We start from the raw sequence: 20,902 nt of genomic DNA, 5'->3' as shown, positions 1-20,902 counted from the left end.
TATCAACATCGAAGCCCTATATCATATAGAGCCTATAGAAAACAATCCCTGCTCGAGTATATAATATATAGCATAAATAACATATTAACATACCTCGTCTACTAGTCTTGAAGGGCATCTGAGCTGCGGCCTAGTACATTGCATTTTCCTTATTTTTTTTCTCTTTGGTTTCCGTTTTCCACGCTCACTTTTCATTGACGGTAGCTTCTGCTGCTGCTTCGGCGAACAATGCGCGCTTTTAATGTATGTAAATTTGGAATGAAAATAAAAAAGAGCGAAACAGACAACAATTAGGCAAAAGAGCAAAAGAGACTGGACCCGGGTTCCCCCCCCCCCCCCCCTAGGTTTGGACCAAGCCAATCAACTGGCAACTGGCAACTGGGCAAAGAAGAATTTTTGTCTAATTTACATAACTGAGGCATTAGCTGAATGCTCGCTCCTCGTTTCGGCCATTCAAATTGCTTTGCATAGATTTTCCGACTAAAACAAATTTGTTGTTAGTTTCTCAGATGCTGCTGGTGCTGCTGCTGGTGCATTGTTTAAGCACAAACATGCATCTACCGTTAAGACGAACAAGAGGCATTAATTTAGTTGGCCAAGCAGCTGGGCCTATACCCTAGCCGAAGTGCCTAAAGGTGGTATTTTTTATGGGCCAATTCATAAGCTTGTGTTCAAGATGTTGTTTCAATTATGTTCAACTAAAGATAACATCAATAACTGTTTGAATTGTGGTTAAGTAACGCATATACTCATGTCCTCCATGGTCACATTATGCGCGTTTGTGGCAAATCTAATAAGATATCAAATTTGAATACATGTCCTCCATGGCCACTTTAAGCTAGGCATAATAATTGACAGAAAATTGACTGTGGCATTTACAGCAGAAGGCGTGGCACATCATAAAAGCTGTGAGGCTTATAATTGAGTGTCCTCCATGGTCACATTGCTTGTGGGACTAGCTCAGCGAATATAGCAAGAGGTGACTAACATAGTTGCTTCATGTCCTCCACGGTTTTTTTTTGATGTTTTTATAAAAGTTATAAGAGACACAAATGTGTATATTTGCAGCCTCCATTGTTGGAGGTCATTGTTAGATCCAGTTCGAACGAACAGCTCGTTGCATGTGATATGCCCCAGCCTAAGGTAGGGCATAGAAAGTTGGCCATGCAGTTTGCTGCAAATTAATTAGACTCAATATGTTGCTGCTGCTGCTGCTGCCGTACAGATTCTATGTTCATATTGTGTTCAGTTGTTTTGCTGTAAACAACATCTTTGCGCTGACAATTCTCATGTAAATGCCAAAAGTTGCTGCATTGTTTAAACATTTTGGAAAAGAGCAAAGAGAGAAGATGAAGCAGAGTGAAAAAAAAAACGGTAAACAAGTTGCTGTCAATGGGAAAACATGGACAACATTTCTGAGCGCTTTCTAATCGCTGCGCCCGATAAGGTCGACAAGTTATGCGGCAAGCGTTGAGGTAGCAGGGGTAGATAGGGGGAGGGGGGGGGGGGCATTTTCCCAGCTGCAACTAGCATTTCATTTTGGCATAATTTCTCACTCGCTGGCAACAATCAGCGAAGTGCAGGTGAAAAATGGACAGCCGGTCAGAGATAACAACAGACAGGTGAGCCGGACAATTGCTGCTGCTGCTGCTGCTGCACTTGTTAACCAGCTATCGATTGTTGCAACAACGTACCACTAAGCCACTGAGCCGCAAATCAAATGGCAAAACTTCTTTTATACAGTTGTCAATTATTTTCGCTAGCAATTTTGGGTTTGCAGCGAACCAAATTGCAGCTCCAAATCGATGGAGCTGCAACGAGCTGCAACGAGCTGCAGACATCGTTAGGTTGCATGCCACATGGCAAACAGACACAGAGAGCAAATCCAGCCGTCAACTACGTGAGGTGGCTCTTTGTAAAGTCATCCAGTCATTCAGTCATCTAGTCATCCAATTGCTGGCTACAAGAAATTGCTGAGGATTGGATCAGGCAGCAGCTGGTAACCGGCAACAGGCAACATGGAGCAGCAACATGGTGCAGATTATAATTGAATGATTGCATGGCCAGCTCAAAATGATTTGCTCGTCATTAACTCTCAACTGCTGCTCAACTTGGCTGCTTGTTATGCGGATTATTTTGAACCCATTGATCATCAATTGATTTGCCTGCCAGTAGGTGTCAAAACTATTTGGCGCTCATTTTCAATTACAGCTGGCAAAAACAAAACAAAAAATAGAAACAAATGGGGCCCCGAAAATGTTCGTCAAGTTCATAAAATTATTTGAAATGTTTTGTCTTTGTCAAGCCAAGTGACTTATTACAGACGCAGTCCAGAGCCTAAACAACTGATGAATGTTACGACCAACAGCAATGACAGCAGACTAGAGTCCACTATGCGCCAGCAGATACCCTGTAAAGCCTAAAAGTATGGCTAAAAGATGCTCAAAAAACTGTTGACTCTTGCTGTCAAATTGTTGCAAGATTCTCAGGGGTATCTGACGTCTTATACCCACATTCCAATTTTGTAGTTTTGCAGAAAAAGACTTGCCTAAGCTCGTCAGGCTGAGATGTTTTTAGTCCGCCCGTCACATACATTTTGCACATAACCATAATACCCCTTTTAACCCACTTTCATGGGGTACAGGGTATTATAACGAAAGAGGACGTCGATGTGGACATGTACATGGACCTGAATGTGAACGTTTGACAAGAAATTTATTTAAAAGACAACTGGCAACAAATAAATTTCAAGAGAATTGTAAGCACAGCATGGCGCACAGATAAAGACACAGCGCGAGAGGGAGAGCGAGAGGGAGAGGAGAGAGAGATAGAGAGAGATGGGAGCTGGAAGAGACCAAGGCCTACAGATGCGATATAGACAATTGGAATGCAGACTCTGTGGCCTCTGTGTAGGAGTCGTCATCGTCATGGTTTTTGGTCTTCGTTTTGGTCTTGGTCTTGGTCCTGGTCGGAAATTCATTCATCAATGTAATCGATCAGACGTAGCTGCTTTGACATGAACTGGCGAGTCGTGTAAGCGTATGTAAATAGCTCGGTTAACAATGCGACATAAAATTTAATCAATTTATTGGGAACGAGGCATTGTCTTAGCATTTGCTGCCCTTTTTGTTTTCCCCTTAGCTACACTCTTGCAGAGGGCATTTTAATTATGTCATGAAATGTGCAACGCGTTAGTGAAGTTGTTAAACAAAGCAAAATCATTTACTTATTGATATACATTTTCAAATTGTGCCTACTTTCACACAAAATGTACATTGTACCACGGCTCGAGCCGTAGCCTGTGTTAATTGGCAGGAAAAGTCATGTAAGCTTTAGGGCGGGGCACAGGTTCAAACCTTGATATACCGATATACAGATATTCTAGATTATCTCAAAATATTTGCCCTCAAGAAACGTCTAAGAAACTTTGCAATAAAGAGAAGAACTATTTACTAATCAACCCATTGAAAGGAGCTTTAAATTTGTTTAGTTATTGGATTCGTTCAACAGCGCATGATTCCATTAAGTATTAACAAAGCGTATTTTTTGCTTAGCTGATTTTGATTTGCACTGCTAGAGTATTTATTATTTCGGCACTCGGTTTATAGCTCCCTTTTCCTGTTGGTTTTCAACTTATAGTCTACACTTTCTCCACTTGGATTTGCAATAGATTATTGCACAAGCGGCATAAACAAGTCGCAAGTTTGCTGGCACGGAGCCCAAATAAATCCACAAATGATAACAGTCGAGGAGGCGATGCCTCGCGAGGCATCTGATGGGGAAGAAGGGCCTCCCCCCTGGTTGTGGATTTTGTTGGGCTGACCAACCGCACCCACATGCGCCGGCTGAGTTATGGGCAACAGCAGGAGACAGCAGGAGATTTGAGTTTTCGATTTAGGTCTCTCGATGGGAGAGGGGCGAGAAGTGTTGGGCCTGAAGGTCTGACAAATGGTTCGAGCAGCTGGCAAATCATGTATAAGAAACCTGATCAAGACTTTACTGTCATGTTATCCCAACTACACACAAGAAACTCCAAATCTCGAGCACACAATTCAAGTAAAACACACGATGGGCAAGCCAAAATTGGAGGAGAGCACGGGAACCACTCTGATTAGCATCCAAGAGATGCAGGAACGGGAGAAAAAGTATTTGCAGCGTTTGCAGGACATCAGCGTTACCCGTAACTATATCAGGGGTAAGCGGCCAAAGCGGATATCGAATTCGATCATCGATAACTTATCGATTTAAGATTCCACCACGGAGTTCGCACGCCTCGAGGGGGAGCGTGCACGTCTCGAGCATTGGGAGCATTATTTGCGCTGTGATGGCCTGCCACGCCCGTATTTGCCGCCAGAGATGCGCACATTTCTCGCAAAGAAGCGTTACTTTCAACAGTTCAATACAGTACACAACGTGGACTGGACATTGTCTGTGGATGAGCGCACACTGTTGAACCAGAACATCTTCCGCAAGGATCTCACACGGCGCTCGATCAAAGAGAATCTAAGTGAAAATATCGGCGATCTGTATGAGGCGGATATATTCATGTATGTGAGTACTTTGGTCAAGATCGATTGTATGCTCGATAACATGGCCGAAATGGAGCGTGTGGATTTTGCCCGTCAAATGGAGATTATGGATGTACGTGCAAACGATCGACACAATCGAAAAATATCGATAACTTTTCGTTTTTATTTGGTTAGGTGCGCCGTGAAATCGAGCATGAAATCGATGACGTTTTCGATCGTCTAACCTATCGCATAATACGCATGGATGGCGTCTACATGAAGTAGGTGAATACCCTGTAACCATTTAAAATGCGGGTATAATGTACGCAAATATAGGTAGTCAGGTCCGTCCGTCTGCTAAAGACACTGAAAACTGAAATATATATATTCCATTCACTTCCATTCCATTTCAAGAGATATCAGATTTGCATCTGTGAGTAGCTCTGATCTATCTACAGGGTAACTCCTAGTCGCTCACTCTATCCAAAAATACTTCACTTTGTTAATTGCTCGGGCTTAAATCTTGTTTCACAGCTCAGATAACGCCCTTGTGGCCACCTGGTCTCATTCGTGCCCCAAATATGCCATAGATATCTGGGCTCTGCGCGATGTGCCCGTCCGTTTCGAACAAATGCTGTAAGTCTCAAGCCCTATCAAGGCCAATTTGATGGCTTTATTAACTGAATTAATAATCCGTAGCGCCCCACTAATGGTCGCCGAAATGAGCGCTTCGGCCGTCAGTGTTCAGATGCCGTTGAGCGTGCTGCACGATTGCCTCACCTTGCGCTGCATCCACACGAACTTTGACAACTATTCGCAATACGCAAAGAGCTTTGATCCTTGTTTACCGGATGGCAATGTGGATGTCAATGCTGGGATTCTGGATATCGAGGAGTGTTTGGCCAACGAATGGTATATGCAGCTGGATATACAAACAGATCTGTTGCTAAATCTGCTGGAGAAACGCGAAGCCTACGATGAGGCTTTGCGCATCATTGCGGAGAAAACGGAGAAGATGAACAAGGAGAAGAAGAACAATGAGGGCAATGGAACGAAAATAAATATACCCAAGGCACCCAAGGAGGCGCTCCTGGTGCCGCCCGGCATGCTACCAGATGCCTATAGCGCATTCCTCGAACGCGAACAGCAACAGTATATGGATATGCTCGATGAGATTTACAATCCAGCTAACCTAAAGCTAACCTTGGACGAGGTGAGCAGAGTTGCTGCTAGACAACATAAATTCGTTTCTCTTTATGATAATCCACATACAGATCAATCTGAGACAGTACATTATGCTGGGCGGCCTATATTCGCTAATGTTTATACGTCGTCCGATAAATACGCATTATCAGAAGCTCAACATAATATTGCATGAAGATGGCAGAGTGTTGCACATTATGGATGATATTGTGGCCAATTTGCAGCGGGACGATGATAGCCGAGTGGGCTCCCGAACTTCCCGGCTGTCGGAACATCGATCCAAGTTACGGCTGAATATGGATGATAATCAGCGTAGGACCTTTATGCTCGAGGACGATGAGTTGCCCTATTTCTTTGTGATCATTCATTTGCCACGCGAGCTGTGCCTGTGGGGTGAGCCGATAGCCTGTCAATATCTATGTACCATGGAGGAGCAAGCATCGGAAATTTCGTTAAATGATGAGCGAAAGGAGTCGGTGATTAAGAAGAAGAAATCAAAAATGGTTTCAATTAGGCACACCGAGCTCATCTGGAATGATAGCTTACAGTTTACGCAAATACCACGACGCGAAACATCCATAAATGTGTTTCGTCCCACGCTGTTATCCATGCTGCGTGTTAGCCGAAAACTGATGCCCGGTGAGCATGTGCTGCCGCTGCGAAACTTTCATTTGGTGCAGCAATTGGATCACCTGAAGGTGCGACAATTGGAACGATATTGTGTGCCACGGATCATATCCTCGTTCAAGTTCCCGCTGGAGGTCAGAGAGGAGGAACTGGAACAGCGACCGAAGACCAGAAATATGCTGATACGTCGACGCAGCGTTGAGGTTGAGGATAATTTTGCTGTCGGCGATTTGGATTTCGATTATGAGGTACAGCATGCAGCCGAGCGCGTCTATCCTGTCTTTCATGATATCGAACATATCAAATACGATGAGACGGACATACAGCACGATATCGAAAAGAAGTCCATTTACGGACTGATTGATACCTTTGACAGCATCTCGCACAGGTACATTACCAGACATCGCGACATCACAAATCAGACGGATTTTATGATGAGAAAGCTGCTATCGAAAAAGACTGTAGTACCCAGCCCAGACGCACGGGCTACATCGATGCTGCCCAAGTTTAAGTCCACGATCCGAGTTAGTAGCAGGCATTCCTCACTGCGAGGCAGCCATAGTCCGTTGCCGGCGTCCGGCTCACAAATGAGCGGCTATCGCAACTCGAGCCGTCTTAATTTAAATGATGGAACAACGGACACACAGGATACCCGGACGCCGGAGGCCCCAACGCCATTGGAGGAAGAGGTGAGCGCGGAAAAGCCCAAAGTGAAGGTTATACGCTGGTCCACCAGGCACATCATGTCCAGCAAATTCGATAGACAGGCACGCACCATGCACATCAAAACCGATCGTCTGGGCATCTTTGGGCTTGCCTACAAGCGCTACGAGCACTTCCCCTTTCGCGACTGGAGCATGCAGCCCAATGAGGAGAAGTAAGTCTATACTATTCTATTATATCTGATGAGTATCTCGATTCGAGACATGTCCGCCTTACCCTTTGTCTATATGTTACATAGGAGTTGAAGAGTTTTGAATACGAAACAGGTTGATAATCATTTTACTTGATGGATAGCCTAATCCAACATCTTTATATATATATATCTTCCTTTTGATTCTGCTCTTGCATATTCGAAAACTTCATAGTTATCGTTTAGTAAACCTAGTTCAATTTGGCATAGTATGGATCTTAATGCTTGTAGCTTTTAGTTGGACGCGCTCGTTAACATGCCTCTAACTGCTTCTCCTTGCTCTCCCCCCACACCCTCTTCTTTGATCTAGTAATGAGGAAATTATACTGAGCGTGGATACGTTTCACGCACGTGTTGTACTCTATATTACGGCTCAGGGCATACGAGGCTATGTGACAGATATAACCAAAAATTATGTAGCTCATCCGGTTAAGTATTTGGATATAGAAAAGCCGATCGCCGATATACGTGAGCTGCGACGGGTAAGCATTCGCATATCTCTAATCCGATTGTCATTTCGATATTTATCGTTAAGCGAATCACAGCGTTTCTATGAGAAGAGCATCAACATCTTTGCAGAGAATGATGCCTGCTTTTATATAGACAATGGTTACTTTTCGGTGAAGCATGTAGCCACAGAGGATCACACCTATGATGCCATGGCATTGCACTGTAAGCTGATGAAGTTCTATCGTTCCAGCTGGAATCGTTTGGCCTCTCGTCGCAATATTTTGATGGGCATGAAGAATGCCAAGGATAATTCCGACTATACGGAGGTCACAATGCGCATAACACCCGATAATGTGACCTTTGTTGAGGTATCGGAGCTGTGCTCCGATAATCTCGATGTTATAAGGCTAGACTTTAAGAACACGTGGCGCAACATGAGCGTGAGTAGGGGAATGAGGGATAAGATGGCTTAAGTTATTATCAAATAAATAATTACAGAGCTATACGGATCTGCATCAGGCAATCAGCTCAATGAATCCCCATGCCACGGATGTCAGAAACAAGGACCCACTGTTGCTCTTTCAGGTCAAGCGGATGCTCAACGAACTGCACATAATGAGTTTTTCGTAAGGTCATGTATAGATTTCTGTAAATTTATACGAATTAAAATTTTTTGGTAGAAATAACTGTCATTTTGTTTTATTTTTATAAATTAAATCGGAAATCCTAAAAACACACAGCACACACACACGCGCACACATATACACAAACACACAAAAAATACAATAAAAAAAAAAAAACAAAAAAAAATAAAATAAAATAGAAAAACGTTTAAAAAAAATGTAAAAAAAAACCCCCATCATAAGAATATCAATAAAATGGATAAAAAAAAGCCAAATTCCAAAACGGTTAAAAAAACAGCTAAATCGGGCAAAATTAAAGCGGCGGGCAACGATATGCCGTTAATCTCCGAGGAGGAATGGAAAACACGCGAGCTTCGTCACCAGCAACGGCTCCAGGATATCAGAGTGTGCCTGGGCTTCATAACTGGTTAGTAGAGCATCGAATCTGAAATCGTATTGAATACTAAATGCTGTACTGTTTCCAGAGTCCATAACGGACTATAAGGATCTGCTGGTGGAGCAGAGCCATTCGACACATTGGAATCGTTATCTCGCCTGCGATGGCCTGCCACGGGTGCAGAATCCGCCGGAGATACGCTGCATGATTGCCGAGATGCGACACTTTGAGGCCAAGCATGTTGAGTCTGTGGTCAATTGGGCACTGTCTGTGGATGAGCGAAGCATTCTCACCCAGGACATATTCCGCACCGATCTGACGCGCCAAACACTCCAACAGAACCTTCGTCCCAATATTGCTCGCATCTACGATGAATATGTGCAGCGCATTCTCACAACTCTGGATCGCATTGAGCTGTTGCTGGCCAGCGATTATGACATGACCGATCTGCCCGCGGATCGGGCCTTGGAAATAACATCAGTGAGTGTCTGAGAAGTGGCAGGAAGTAGGAGAGTTGGAGTAGAATCCAAGGGAGGGTGTAGAGTATACTTTCGTCTGCCGAAGATTAAATATCCTTGCAGACGTTTGTAGCATACAAGATCTGTCTGACCATGCCCTTGAAAGCTATTTCAATATATATTCTTTTTAGCTGCGTAGTGAACTGAACCAGGAAATCGACGTGATCTTCGATAAACTGACCTATCGCATTGTCTGTGCGCCGACCTCCTACAGAACGTAAGCGCAAATTATATACAAGTTAATAGGATTGATTTTTTTTTACCATTCTCAGCGCATTTGATGGGGTAACGGAAACCTATTGCTACGAGAGCCCCAATTTTAACTTTCAGCTGTGGTGGCTGAGCGATGTGCCGATACGTTTCCAGTATTTGGAGTAAGCTAACAACCGGGCTCCATTTAGTTGGGCTGGACTTTAATTGATTTGCATTCATAAATAGGCTACCCCTAATGCTGGCCGATCTGAATTGTGTGGGCATTAAGATACAAATACCAATTAGTGTGCTTGGCGACAATCTGACGCTGCGCTGCATACACACCTTCTTCGATCCCTATTCGGAGAGTGCCAAGAGCTATGAACAGGTGATCGATAGGGTGACAGATAATTTCAACGGGGGCATGATGGACATTGAGGATTCCCTGATCAACGAGTGGCTGATGCAGGTGAATATCATGGAAAATGCAATAACCCAAGTGGAAACGAAGCTAATCGAGTATGAGGAGTATCTGAGGTGTGTCCATCTGTGCATTTGCTAAAAAATGTAAGATACTCTGTTTTTAAAGCATCTTTTACACGCTCAGAGAAATTGATGTAAGGGCAGCCGCATCCAAGTCGAAAGAAGCTGATAGGAATAAAAACAAAAACAAAACAAAACAACCTACGCAAAAAATGAAGGTATTAAAGGAGCCCGAACAAATTCCGGAGGGCATGTTTCCCGATCCGCGTAACGCATTTCTCGAGCAGGAACAGCGCGAATTCGAGGAGTTTCTCGACGAGTTCCTTAATCCAGCGAACATGCACCTGAAGCCATACGAGGTAATGAGATCAGATCTGATTCGTTTAGAGTATAGAGAAAATTGATTTGCCTTTTGAACAGATTAATTTACGGCGTTACTGTATACTGGGCGGACTCTATTCGATGATCTTTGTACAGAAACCGAAGCACACGGACTTTCAAAAGTTCAATGTAACCCTGCATGAAGATGGACGCATATTGCGTACCTTGGAGGAGGTGCGTGCGGATGTGGACGAGGATGGTGAGGAGGGCAATTATATGGCAGGATCGCGTGCCGCTTCCGTGCGTTTCACTACAACGTCGTCGCATAAGATTCGTATGAACTTTGCCCAGGCCATGGAGGATCCAACAATTGAACAATTTCAGCTGAACGCGGACGAGTTACCCTATTTCTGTATGACCTTTAAGCTGCCGGAGCATCTATGCAGATTTGGCCAACCGCTTGCCTGTCAGTTCATCGAAGAGGAGATCGAGGAGGATGAGCCGGAGCACCTGTTAACGGTTGAGCTTGAAGAGCATCGAAATAAGAAAAAGAAATCGTTAAGAAAAATAAATCCCGCACTGACGAACGTGAAGGCACCAACAGCACCTGAGGGCAAGGAGAAAATCAAGAATGCAAGTAGGAAGACTGTTGTTAGAAGATCTATAGATCTCACGAGTTATTTGCCCAGACCCAGGCAGTCGAACATTATACCAAGAACGCTACACCCAAAGAACCTATATCGTCGCTCCGTCCTTAGCATGCTACGTCTGAGCTCTCTGCGGACCACAATACTGCCCGGCGTACATTTTCGTAACTTTCCGGTAACTGGCAAGCCGTTAACCAATATGCAGGCACGCGATCTGCAGCGTCATTGCCTGCCTCGGATTTTATCCTCCTTCAAGTTTCCTACGGAGTTTCGATCGGATCGATCCGAAGAACTGGCCGAAAGAGGGGCGCGCGGCTGCATTCTTATGCGGCGACATGTTGCGGACACAACAAAGTACGAAGAGGAAGAGAAGCCAGAGTACTTCAATTTTGAGAAGCAGGAAGCACCTGAAAGACTTTATCCCGTTTTTGACTGGCGCGAACGATTGCTGCTGGAAGAGTCCTCATCGAGTGAGACGTCGTCATTGACTGAAGGCGCGGTTAAAATCAAGTTTGTCAAAGTCGATCAAATAGGCGATGTTGTTAAAGCGGATGAGCCCGAGAAGCAAACCATATATGGCGTCATCAACACTCTGCAGGAAATCCAAGATAAGTACAAGGCGCATTCAAAGAAAATCACAGAACAGCCCAATTTTAATGTTAAGGCCATTCCCCAAGCCCGGGCCAATGCATCATTAGAAACGCCTGAGAGCGCGCTAACTTCTCGACCCAAGTCCACAGTTCACATCTCCGTGGTCGGTACTAACAAAGTAATACCATCAGCAAAGTCCACACGCCAATCTCATGCCCGAACCTCCGGGGAAGCGACTCAACGCCTGCCCATCGATATGGATAGCGACACAATCAGCATTAACTCAGGCATTGCCTTCCATCCGCACATGAGAAATTCCAAATTGGAATCATATGACGATGACAAGGAATCGCGCAAGGAGCTACCCAAAGTCAAGCACTGGACAACAAAGTATATACATCGCACCGTATTCGAGCCAGAGACCTTAACGATCAAGATCCAAACGGATCGATTGGGTATTTTTGGTTTTGCCTACAAGCGCTACGAGCAGTTTCCGTTTCGCAATTGGACCCTGCAGTATAACGAAGAGGAGTAAGTAAGCTCCATTTATGACCTGAACCCAAGGAATAAAAGGGGGGTATAAGGGTATGTAGAAGGATTGAAAGGGTTAAAAAGGGTATAAAGATTGTGTGCAAGAAAGCATCTCCAATATCCGAAAAAGTATATATATTCTTGTTCAGTATCAATAGCCAAGACAATAGCGGCATGTCCGTCTGTTTGACTGTCCGTACCTATGTACAACCCTTCGATCTCTCAGCTACTTTGAGGGCACAGGATTTTACATTTCTAATGAAACTACGAGCCTAGCTGGAAGTTATTTCCCACCCGGACACTTTCGATTTGATGAGTCTACCAACAGCTGACCGACTTGCTAACCTTCCCCCTAGTATCAACGAGATCGTGTTTAAATTGGACACCTTCCATGTAAGCATATATCTGTTTATAACTAATGCCGGCATACGGGGCTATGTGACGAAAACGACCACCGAGTATACGGCTAGGCCAGTCAAGTATTTGGAAATCAAGGAACCCATATCCGACTATCGTGAGCTACGCAGGGTAAACAACTAGAACTCCACATATAACATAGAATTCTTGTTCTGATTTGGAATTTTGGTCTGCAGCGCTTCTGCGAGAAGAACATCAATATATTTGCGGAGCACGATGCCTGCTATTATATTGAGAATGGTTACTTCTCGGAGAAGCATCTGGCGACCGAGTTGCATATCTACGATGCATTTGCCATTCACTGCAAGCTGATAAAGTTCTATCGCTGCGATTGGAATCGTTTGGCGACGCGGCGCAATATTGTGCTCTGTCTGCGCAATCCGAAGGACTTGAACGATGGTGCGGATGTCACCGTCCGTGTAACGCCAGACAATTCAACATTTGTGGAAATCTCTGAGGCCTGCTCGGATAATTTGGATGTTATCAAGCTCGACTATCTGCTCACCTGGCGCAACATTGGCGTACGAATTGCGGATTACAAATAATACCCTTGCAAAGAGACATTTAACGAGTGCTTCGGCCCCATATTTAGGCTCGACCTACTCAGATCAGGGATGCAAGGGTATTCAACCTTCGGCTGGTCGAAGGTATCAGTTCTTTCTCGTGTATTAATCGCTACTCTCTTCTAGGTCTACTCGGATTTGCATCAGCTGATCAACTCAATGTATCCCCAGGCAACAGATGTGCGAAATCGTGATCCCAAATTGATCTACTATATACGCACACTATTCACCGAGGTCCGACCCTTAAGTTTCTCCTAGGTGGGACGGCCAACTACTTGAAGCGCAGATGATGCTCAGCTCTTGCCATGTACATTTTAAGAAAAATGCATTCGCTTCTACAATTGACATCAATTAAAACCAATTTGAAAGAAAACTTTCCACTTGACTTTCTCGCTTGCGCTGAACTCCCATAACATTGCGGAGCTCCTACGTAATGGCAGAACTGTATCGAATCGTTCAGTTAGGGCTCTTATATAATGCCAGGAGCTGTATGTGTGATTGATGCCATTTGAAACAGTTAGTACGTTTATTGCAATGCTGGCGCTAATAGTGCTTCTCGCGCTGCTACAGCTGGGCTTAGGTCAGAGTCCGGTCAAGGACGCGGCCAAGAGCCAGGATGTAGCCGCAGAATTTCCCGGCCTGGACAAGATTGTGCTGCCGCCGGCAGTGCAAGGCCGTGTGGTTGGTGGCGAAGCCACAACGATTGAAAAGTTGGGCGGCTACCTTGTGGCATTGCGTTATCAGGGCGAATTCGTTTGCGGTGGCACTTTGATCGAGGATCGCATTGTTATATCGGCAGCTCATTGCTTTTTGGGTCGCACCAAGAAGTATCTGTGGGAGGTATCGGGCGGCATCTCCAGGCTGAATGAGAACGGCATAAAGGGCGAGATACTTGACTATGTAGTGCCTCAAGTCTTTAAGGAGGAGACCATGAACATGGATGTAGCCGTGCTGTTGCTATTGAGGCCATTGAAGGGACCAAATATATCCAAAATTGGTCTGTGCTCCAGGAAACTACTTGAGGGTCTGCAACTAACCGTATCCGGTTGGGGTCTATCTGATCCTCAAGCATCCAATCCACACCAGAATGTCCGCACCGTCAGGGTGCCCGTCCTCAAGAAGAGTCAGTGCAAGCATGTCTACAAAAGTGCAAGTAAGCTTCCGGTTACTTTGTTTTCCTGAACCTTGAGACCTTGTGTATCCTTCATTAATACTCTTTGTATTCGAACACAGTGCCCATAACCGATAGCATGCTCTGTGCGGGCGTATTGGGTCAGAAGGATGCGTGCACATTCGATTCGGGCGGTCCGATTGTCTACCAGGAGGATAACCAGAATGAGCTTTGCGGCATTGTGTCCTTTGGTATAGGCTGTGCCTCTGCCAAATATCCGGGCGTCTATACGGATGTCAACTATGTGAAACCATTCATTGAAAACTCTATGAAACAGTTTGGTATCAAGCATTAATAAAATATTTTCCAAATTATTTGAAAGTAATAAACTGCAGCATTTATGTGTAATGTATTCATTTTGTGTGTTTGAATTCAGCTAACATATATGTTTGACAGGTCGTAGAGGCTTTTGAAACAGTTCAAAGCAAACATCTATATATCTCTTTGGCTTAAGGTGCGCCTTTAGGGATAATTGGAAAGCAAAGAGTTCTACATCTAAAGAAAATGTTAGATGTTCTGTTAGATTTCCGTGTGGATAATGGGGCGATTGACTATCTTAAGGATTCCCTTGGAAGATATCTTCCATATCTAATGGAAGATACACAGGAAAGTAGTTCGATGTTTACGAAGAAAGTCCAAAGGAAAGGAATACTCCAAAGATATCTATATATATTCCGTAAAGATAATGGGGTCATTACAGTCATTACGGGTCTTACGGCTTCCTCTGAAAGATATCTTCCATATCTAATGGAAGATACATAGGAATGGAAGCCCAAAAGAAGTCATACAGGGGTGTTCTTTCTTGTAGTTTTAAAGCAAATTATAAATCTGTTACGATGAAAACATTCTACTAACCCAATTCAAATACGTTTTTCTTGGGTTGGATTTAGTCAATTTCAGCTTCTTGTCGCGAACACGCAACGGGACAGCATTTTGTGCATTAATTGTTGTTATTATTTGCATCTTTGTTGAAAGTTTCGCGTCTCTTTTTGTTTTTTTGGGGGGCATTGCGTGCAGCGGCAGCTCCTTGCTGATCGTTGACTGATTCCAATAATTGATTGTGCCGGAGATTCGAGTCCGTTTCTCGTCCTGGGCCTGGCCCCGAGGGTACAATTTTAGAAACGACGTTCGAGCCACGAACTTTTACTTTGGCAAAAAATGTAAATTAGCTGCCCCATTCAAAAGGGAGAGCGAGCGAGATAGAGAGAGAGAGAGAGAGAGAGAGAGAGAGGGGACTGTGGGCATTTCTAAGGGCAGATCAAAATTTATTGTGCCCAGCATCCATTGCATGACTGACGGCCTTTCGTCTTTGGAACAACAGTTCGAATTAGTTTAATAATACAATTAATTGTTATTTATAGCTTCCTCTGCGCGAGGCAGCAGCTCTTTTGCGAGGCTAAACCAAACCGTAGACTTCTTAAATGGTTGTTTACAGCACGCAACACAATTTCAGATAGCTTCGAACAGTTCCCGCATGAAATATGTGGACATAATGATGCGTCTGTCTTTGGATAAAGTTTGCAAATGGGATTAAAACAAAAAAGTCCAGTGTCCAGGGCATTTGTTTGGGGCACAGATAGTCTATATCGGATTCCAGCTATGTTTCAGGCAGCTCTTGCATCTTTTTCTGTATATTTCTGATGCAGTGCATTTATCATCAGACCCTTGGGTTTTCATCTAAATGACTCTTAAGAAAAACACTTGGGCTTATATGGCAAAGATCTTTCTTGTTTTATTATATTAATGCATGGAATCAAGGATGTCCTTTGTTCCAGCTTTGTCCCAGTTCCAGCTTTTGTCCCACTAGAGTTACTAACAGTTCTTAAATAGGTTTAAGAAATAGGCTGCAGCAAATCGCTTGGCTTGCCAAATTCCTGGCCTTATTTAAAGCTTTGTAGTGCCAGCTGCACCGCGGGACGCCCGAGTAACATCAGAGGATGGCAACAACATAAATAAATATGTGAAGACGACACTTTGCGGGCTGCGTATGTCACAGAGAGGCGTCCGCTGGTTTTCCTGGCTGCCTCTGAGTTGGCATTAAGTTTATTTATCTGCTTTTAAATGGCATCTACGCTCGCAATATAACTCCCGGTGTCATGTAATGTGCACCAGAAACAAAGGCAACATAATGTAACCAGCCGGCGGGAATGGACTACACGGAGGGTAGGAGGGAGACATCTGCTCGTAACCACAGATAGTACGACTACCATTTACTCGTATCGGCAACAGCAACAGCGAGCACTTTTACTAGTGTCATAAATTTATGGCACATTGTAGCCGACCAAAACGTGGCCACAGTCGCCACAGTCGCCACAGTCTTCCTGGCCCCGGGACTGTGACTGCGACTGGGACTGGGATTGGGTAGCCTACAGCGGCTCCCAGGAGGAGGCAAAAGCAGGATTTCGGTAGTCGGTAGCATAACATGCAAGCTGGCACCTACGGAGAGTGTCAATCCCAGAGATTTACACATGACTTTTTGTTATAAAATATGAATGTCAAGCGGCTGATAGAGAGATGGATAAAATGGGGGGCAGGAAGAGTGTGTGGAGCTGGTATTGTAGCTGCCACGCTGTGGACTCACATAACCAGCAAATCAGACATATCGAATCGCATCTACTACGCGGCGTTAGTTACTCTTCAAGAGCCAGCTTCGGTTTGTTAATTAATGAAACACATAATCAAACAGCGGGATGGAAAGAGATTTGGAGAAGACAGCGAGGGGAAACAGGGGTAGGAGAGAGGGAAGGGGAGAGCGTGTGTGTGTGTGTGTGGCTACAACAAACTGGTTCGCTGCACAGTTTCTAAAGAAAGGCTGAAATGCTCACTTGCAGTGCTCAGGTAAATAATCAACAACAACAACAAACAAGTGTGCTCTACGCGAGAGTGATCGAGCAGGAGATACCCTGTAATAAAAATGCTTGCTTTCTACTATGAATAACAAGCTGTCCTTTCTTTCCATAGCTAAAGTCATGGCCGAACTAGTGCTGCACTTCTATGCGATTCTCATTCAGGAGAAGCCTGTGTGCTTCTATGCGATTCTCATTGCTTAATAACAGACTTCTTGCTAAGGAAATGCAAGTGAAATGGACATACTAAAACTAAAATTTTCTATATAACAAAGATATATTGCCTGTATACATATTCCTGCACAAAACATGACACCCTTTTCTGTCCACATTCACTGCGTACAGGGTATATAAAACAAATCTTGAAGAGTCGTCAAACACTTGATCAATAGCGGCAAACTGTGTGTTGTTGTTGTTGTGCGTATCTCACAGATACATTTTATTATGCGCGCCGAGTGTTTGCACAACTTAAAAGCCAATAAAATTTGTTGTTAATTGCTTTGGTAAATTGAAAAATTAGGTTTTGGGAAAAAACTGAGCACAGAACTATGCGTAGTCGACAGTCCACTGTTTGGTCAACTTATTAGCCGGGTTTACTTTAATGACCTTTCAAATGCCGCAGCCAGCCAAAAAAAAAAAAAACAAACACTAAACTAGAAAAATCGAAACGCTTGGCAAACTTAAATTTAATCGGCTTAAACGTAATTTAACTTAGGCAGGGCTTAGTGAGCTCCATCATGTCTTCCCAGCATAGGGCAAATGGGGGCGAGAGCTAGCGAGAAAAAAATCGTTTAATTAAAGTTCAACATAGTTGAAAAGCGATTTCATGCCGCGTTGAATCAACAAATTGTAAGCCCTACAAGAGAGCAGAGAGGCTACGGCGCGCGGGTAAGGGACTGTGTTTCCATTATTTGTACTTATTTTAGTGCTTGATCATGCTGATATCATCACCTGGCAACATTTCTTTGTGCCAGCGTTGCCTTCAATGCAATTAGCCTCCGCTGACGCCAGGTGGTCTCCTCTTTTCTTGCCCCAACAGCACAAATCTAAAAAATCTCAAATCGAAAATCTGTAAAAAAAATGGTGAAACGAAATTCGTTTTACAATTTTTGGGAGCAGCAGCTAAACAGAAAAAGAATTGGCTAAAGTCATGGCTTGGGCTTAAGTCGAACTGGTGCTGCGCTTCTATGCGATTCTCATTCAGGAAAAGCCTCGCTAGTTGCCTGTTGCACTTTAACTGCGCGATTCTCATTGCTTAATAACCGACTATACAATATATTATTATGACAACATTTTTTAAAAATTGATGTTGTGACGAAGTAGAGCCGCCCTTCTATGTAATTCTCAAGGAGCTTGACAAGCTAACATTTGTATGTTCTTAGCTTAAGACTGTATATATTTGAGTTGTACTGGGTGCACCCTTTTATGCGATTCTCAAATGCTTTAAAGACATAATAGAACATTAAACGCGCCAAAGCACTCTATCAAATTGATATACTTCGTCTGCAGAGTAGCGTACGCTGTGTTGACAGTTATTGATCGATGTTATCGAAAGAACACAATGCTTAAATTAATTTTGATTGCGCCTCTTGCAGCCTTTCAATGAACTTGTACCAGCCAATTGGGCCAAGCTCGTATAATTTACATTTATTTTGACTCTAAGAGCCCGTCTAATGGCCAGTGGGCGACGTCTGAATACGCTAACCATGCCTCTACAATACGATTCCCATCAGTTGGGGCACAGCGAGCGTTCCACTAAATGACACTGACTAATTCGGGGTCCATTAATCTTGCGGCTGCTTAGTGCCGTGCGCCGTGCGTACCATCAATATGCGCATCAAATATCAGGAATGGGAGGACAATACGTTCCGGCCGTAGATCTGGCCACATACCACATTGATGGATGTTTGTTGGAGCTCTCGGTTCTGGGACGGGGTGGGAGGCGTTTTTTCTCTCCGATTTGGTTGGCATTTCGTAGACGCAATCAAGAGGCGACAGTCAGTCAGTCAGCTAGTCACTCACTCGCTTGCTCGCAAATCTGTCAGTCCAAAATGCTTTGCAACAATTGCTTGCACCATCCTCCCCCCCGCCACCTCTGCTGTTGCATGACTACCGGGCATCATTTTTGCCTGAGCTCCCAAAGTGGAGCCCAGAAATGAACACGTTGAGCGCTTTGGCGCACGCGCGCAGTCGTTGACTCTGTGCCAACCGTTCCCCGTGCCCCCCTTTCCCCCTCTTTCCCCTCTCTGATCAACCGCAGGGCGTTTGCGCGAACGTTTTCGATTAAGCGACGTCGGAGGCAGCTGCAGCGTGTGCCAGTCGAGCGCAGCGCCAACTGAAGTGCACTCTCGACCAGGCCGCAAGCTATAGCTGAATTTCTAGCTGCAACCAGAGAGGATCAGGGATTGGCAAGGGGGGGGGGGGGTGTGTGCAGAGGCTACAACCGGGGCAACCGACGCCTTCGGTTTACATTTTACAATCCTAACAAGGTTTAGGCCAGCGATAAACCTGGCTGCAGCAAGCGGCGCGCCGTGTCTCGGCCAGGCCGAGGACTAGAGTCAGTGGACTTCGAGGCACATGGCACATGCCCCAACCGCAGCAGCTATGCAAACACACACACACAAGCCGCACAAACACACGCACACAAGCCACACACACAGCTGCAGTGGTTCTGTGGCAAGAAAGGTGTTGCTCTAGTAGAGCGTGCACAACTACAAGATACCCAGTATACAGCGACAGTTTGAGCATATTCAGAAGTATCTCCAAGTAAAATAAAGTTGAGTAGAGAGTGCTTACTTAAAAGATACCCTGTAATCGGCATCAGTTTGAGCTGTTAGTAAAGTTGTGCTATGGTGGAGAGCGCTAAGCTAAGAGATACCCTGTATCTAAATCAAGGCTATAATTATGTTTTTTTTTTTTTTTTAGAATATTTGAAGAGTAGAGAAGTCTTGGCCAATAATGACGTACGTTTAGTCATACCCCATTTCAGCAGTTTGCCGTTTACAGGGTATAAAAATTGCACATTAAAAATGAGGCATGAGGAGCAACGACGTTGGTTAACAGGCATTTTTGGCGAGCGAAACGCGAGACGCGCGGCACGGGCGAGCGGGTAGACGATGTCTTTTTTTTGCCTCCAGTTGGCAGAACAAGGTTGGCCGCCCGGGCCAAGTGGGACGGGTGCAGCGCGGAGCAGGCCCGGGTTCGGGCCTCTTTAAATGCAATTCAGGCGAAAGGCACACAAAGGGACAGCGAACAAGATGCCGAGTTGCTGATTGTGCGAGCAGCGCAGTCAGCGTCAACGTTGCCAAGAGCCGCAAGAGCTTTTGTCGCCGGCACAAACATGGAATATGACAGGCCATGCAGAGCAGGAGTGAGGTGGACTAGAGGGGGCGGGTAAAAAGGTGCGGGGGCAATGGCATGCAAAGCATTGTCAAGTGAAGAAAAGCGACAAAAACGGTACGAACCAGGCGCATGTGAGTGTGTGTGTGTGTGTGTGTGTGTGTGTGTGTGTGGGCAGTAACTGCGACTGCGACTGCGGCAGAGGCAGAGGGCCGAAACAATGGCGACAATAAAAATGCGATCGCACAACATGCTCCACAGATAAAAGAACGCAAAGTGACAACGAACAACTTTTAATGGAATTGTCGTCGGCTGCCGGCTCGTGGGCCGGTAGAGAGGGTGTGGAGGTGCAAGCAGCGGTGGCTGCAAAAATAGATATGCACTCAGAGCTCGGCTGCCGTTGTTGTTGTTGTTGTTTATGTGTGCAGGTCGCGTGCAAGGACGTGCCAGCAGCAGGATAACAGCTAAACGAGAGACAATGCGAAAGACACAGAGAGAGAGCGAGAGAGACGCGCAGAGAGGGGGAGCGCGCTAACGCCCACGATTTGCGCACGTTGCGTTA

At 44.9% G+C, this 20,902-nt stretch overlaps 3 protein-coding genes and 1 long non-coding RNA gene across 4 annotated transcripts; all 4 read left to right on the top strand.

Moving 5' to 3' along the window:
• The first annotated feature begins 3,942 nt into the window (after window positions 1-3,942).
• Window positions 3,943-8,373, top strand: LOC115762673. The gene is made up of 9 exons (XM_030704987.1): window positions 3,943-4,195; window positions 4,250-4,641; window positions 4,704-4,789; window positions 5,043-5,144; window positions 5,208-5,721; window positions 5,783-7,215; window positions 7,562-7,733; window positions 7,797-8,141; window positions 8,200-8,373. Exons 1-9 carry the CDS (start codon window positions 3,949-3,951, stop codon window positions 8,329-8,331), a joined length of 3,423 nt encoding a protein of 1,140 aa, XP_030560847.1. The 5' UTR covers window positions 3,943-3,948; the 3' UTR covers window positions 8,332-8,373.
• Window positions 8,374-8,578: 205 nt separating this feature from the next.
• Window positions 8,579-13,352, top strand: LOC115762672. Its single transcript, XM_030704986.1, has 10 exons — window positions 8,579-8,751; window positions 8,810-9,201; window positions 9,371-9,456; window positions 9,512-9,613; window positions 9,678-9,968; window positions 10,039-10,273; window positions 10,335-12,004; window positions 12,361-12,532; window positions 12,598-12,942; window positions 13,111-13,352. Exons 1-10 carry the CDS (start codon window positions 8,580-8,582, stop codon window positions 13,240-13,242), a joined length of 3,597 nt encoding a protein of 1,198 aa, XP_030560846.1. The 5' UTR covers window position 8,579; the 3' UTR covers window positions 13,243-13,352.
• A 151-nt stretch (window positions 13,353-13,503) lies between these two features.
• LOC115762675 (seminase) lies at window positions 13,504-14,484 on the top strand. Its single transcript, XM_030704990.1, has 2 exons — window positions 13,504-14,137; window positions 14,218-14,484. The coding sequence occupies exons 1-2, from the start codon at window positions 13,519-13,521 to the stop codon at window positions 14,448-14,450; spliced, it is 852 nt and encodes a 283-aa protein (XP_030560850.1). The 5' UTR covers window positions 13,504-13,518; the 3' UTR covers window positions 14,451-14,484.
• A 2,477-nt stretch (window positions 14,485-16,961) lies between these two features.
• Window positions 16,962-17,517, top strand: LOC115762677. Its single transcript, XR_004017818.1, has 2 exons — window positions 16,962-16,993; window positions 17,117-17,517. It is a non-coding gene; the product is annotated as an uncharacterized LOC115762677 (long non-coding RNA).
• The last annotated feature ends 3,385 nt before the right edge of the window (window positions 17,518-20,902 follow it).

Source organism: Drosophila novamexicana, unplaced genomic scaffold, assembly GCF_003285875.2.
Source record: "Drosophila novamexicana strain 15010-1031.04,08,12 unplaced genomic scaffold, DnovRS2.1 tig00000644-arrow-pilon, whole genome shotgun sequence".
NCBI lineage: Eukaryota > Metazoa > Arthropoda > Insecta > Diptera > Drosophilidae > Drosophila > Drosophila novamexicana.
This window is presented reverse-complemented; position numbering and strand designations above follow the sequence as displayed.

What these genes read in the sequence shown, in the direction of transcription:
- LOC115762673 (XM_030704987.1), top strand. Translation starts at nt 3,949, where the DNA reads ATGGTTCGAGCAGCTGGCAAATCATGTATAAGAAACCTGATCAAGACT. An exon ending in TAAAGCTAACCTTGGACGAG is followed by an intron (nt 5,722 to 5,782) that starts GTGAGCAGAGTT and finishes ATCCACATACAG; the next exon opens with ATCAATCTGAGACAGTACAT. An exon ending in ATGCAGCCCAATGAGGAGAA is followed by an intron (nt 7,216 to 7,561) that starts GTAAGTCTATAC and finishes TCTTTGATCTAG; the next exon opens with TAATGAGGAAATTATACTGA.
- LOC115762672 (XM_030704986.1), top strand. Translation starts at nt 8,580, where the DNA reads ATGGATAAAAAAAAGCCAAATTCCAAAACGGTTAAAAAAACAGCTAAA. An exon ending in GTGCCTGGGCTTCATAACTG is followed by an intron (nt 8,752 to 8,809) that starts GTTAGTAGAGCA and finishes TACTGTTTCCAG; the next exon opens with AGTCCATAACGGACTATAAG. An exon ending in CTGCAGTATAACGAAGAGGA is followed by an intron (nt 12,005 to 12,360) that starts GTAAGTAAGCTC and finishes CCTTCCCCCTAG; the next exon opens with TATCAACGAGATCGTGTTTA.
- LOC115762675 (XM_030704990.1), top strand. Translation starts at nt 13,519, where the DNA reads ATGCTGGCGCTAATAGTGCTTCTCGCGCTGCTACAGCTGGGCTTAGGT. An exon ending in GCATGTCTACAAAAGTGCAA is followed by an intron (nt 14,138 to 14,217) that starts GTAAGCTTCCGG and finishes ATTCGAACACAG; the next exon opens with TGCCCATAACCGATAGCATG.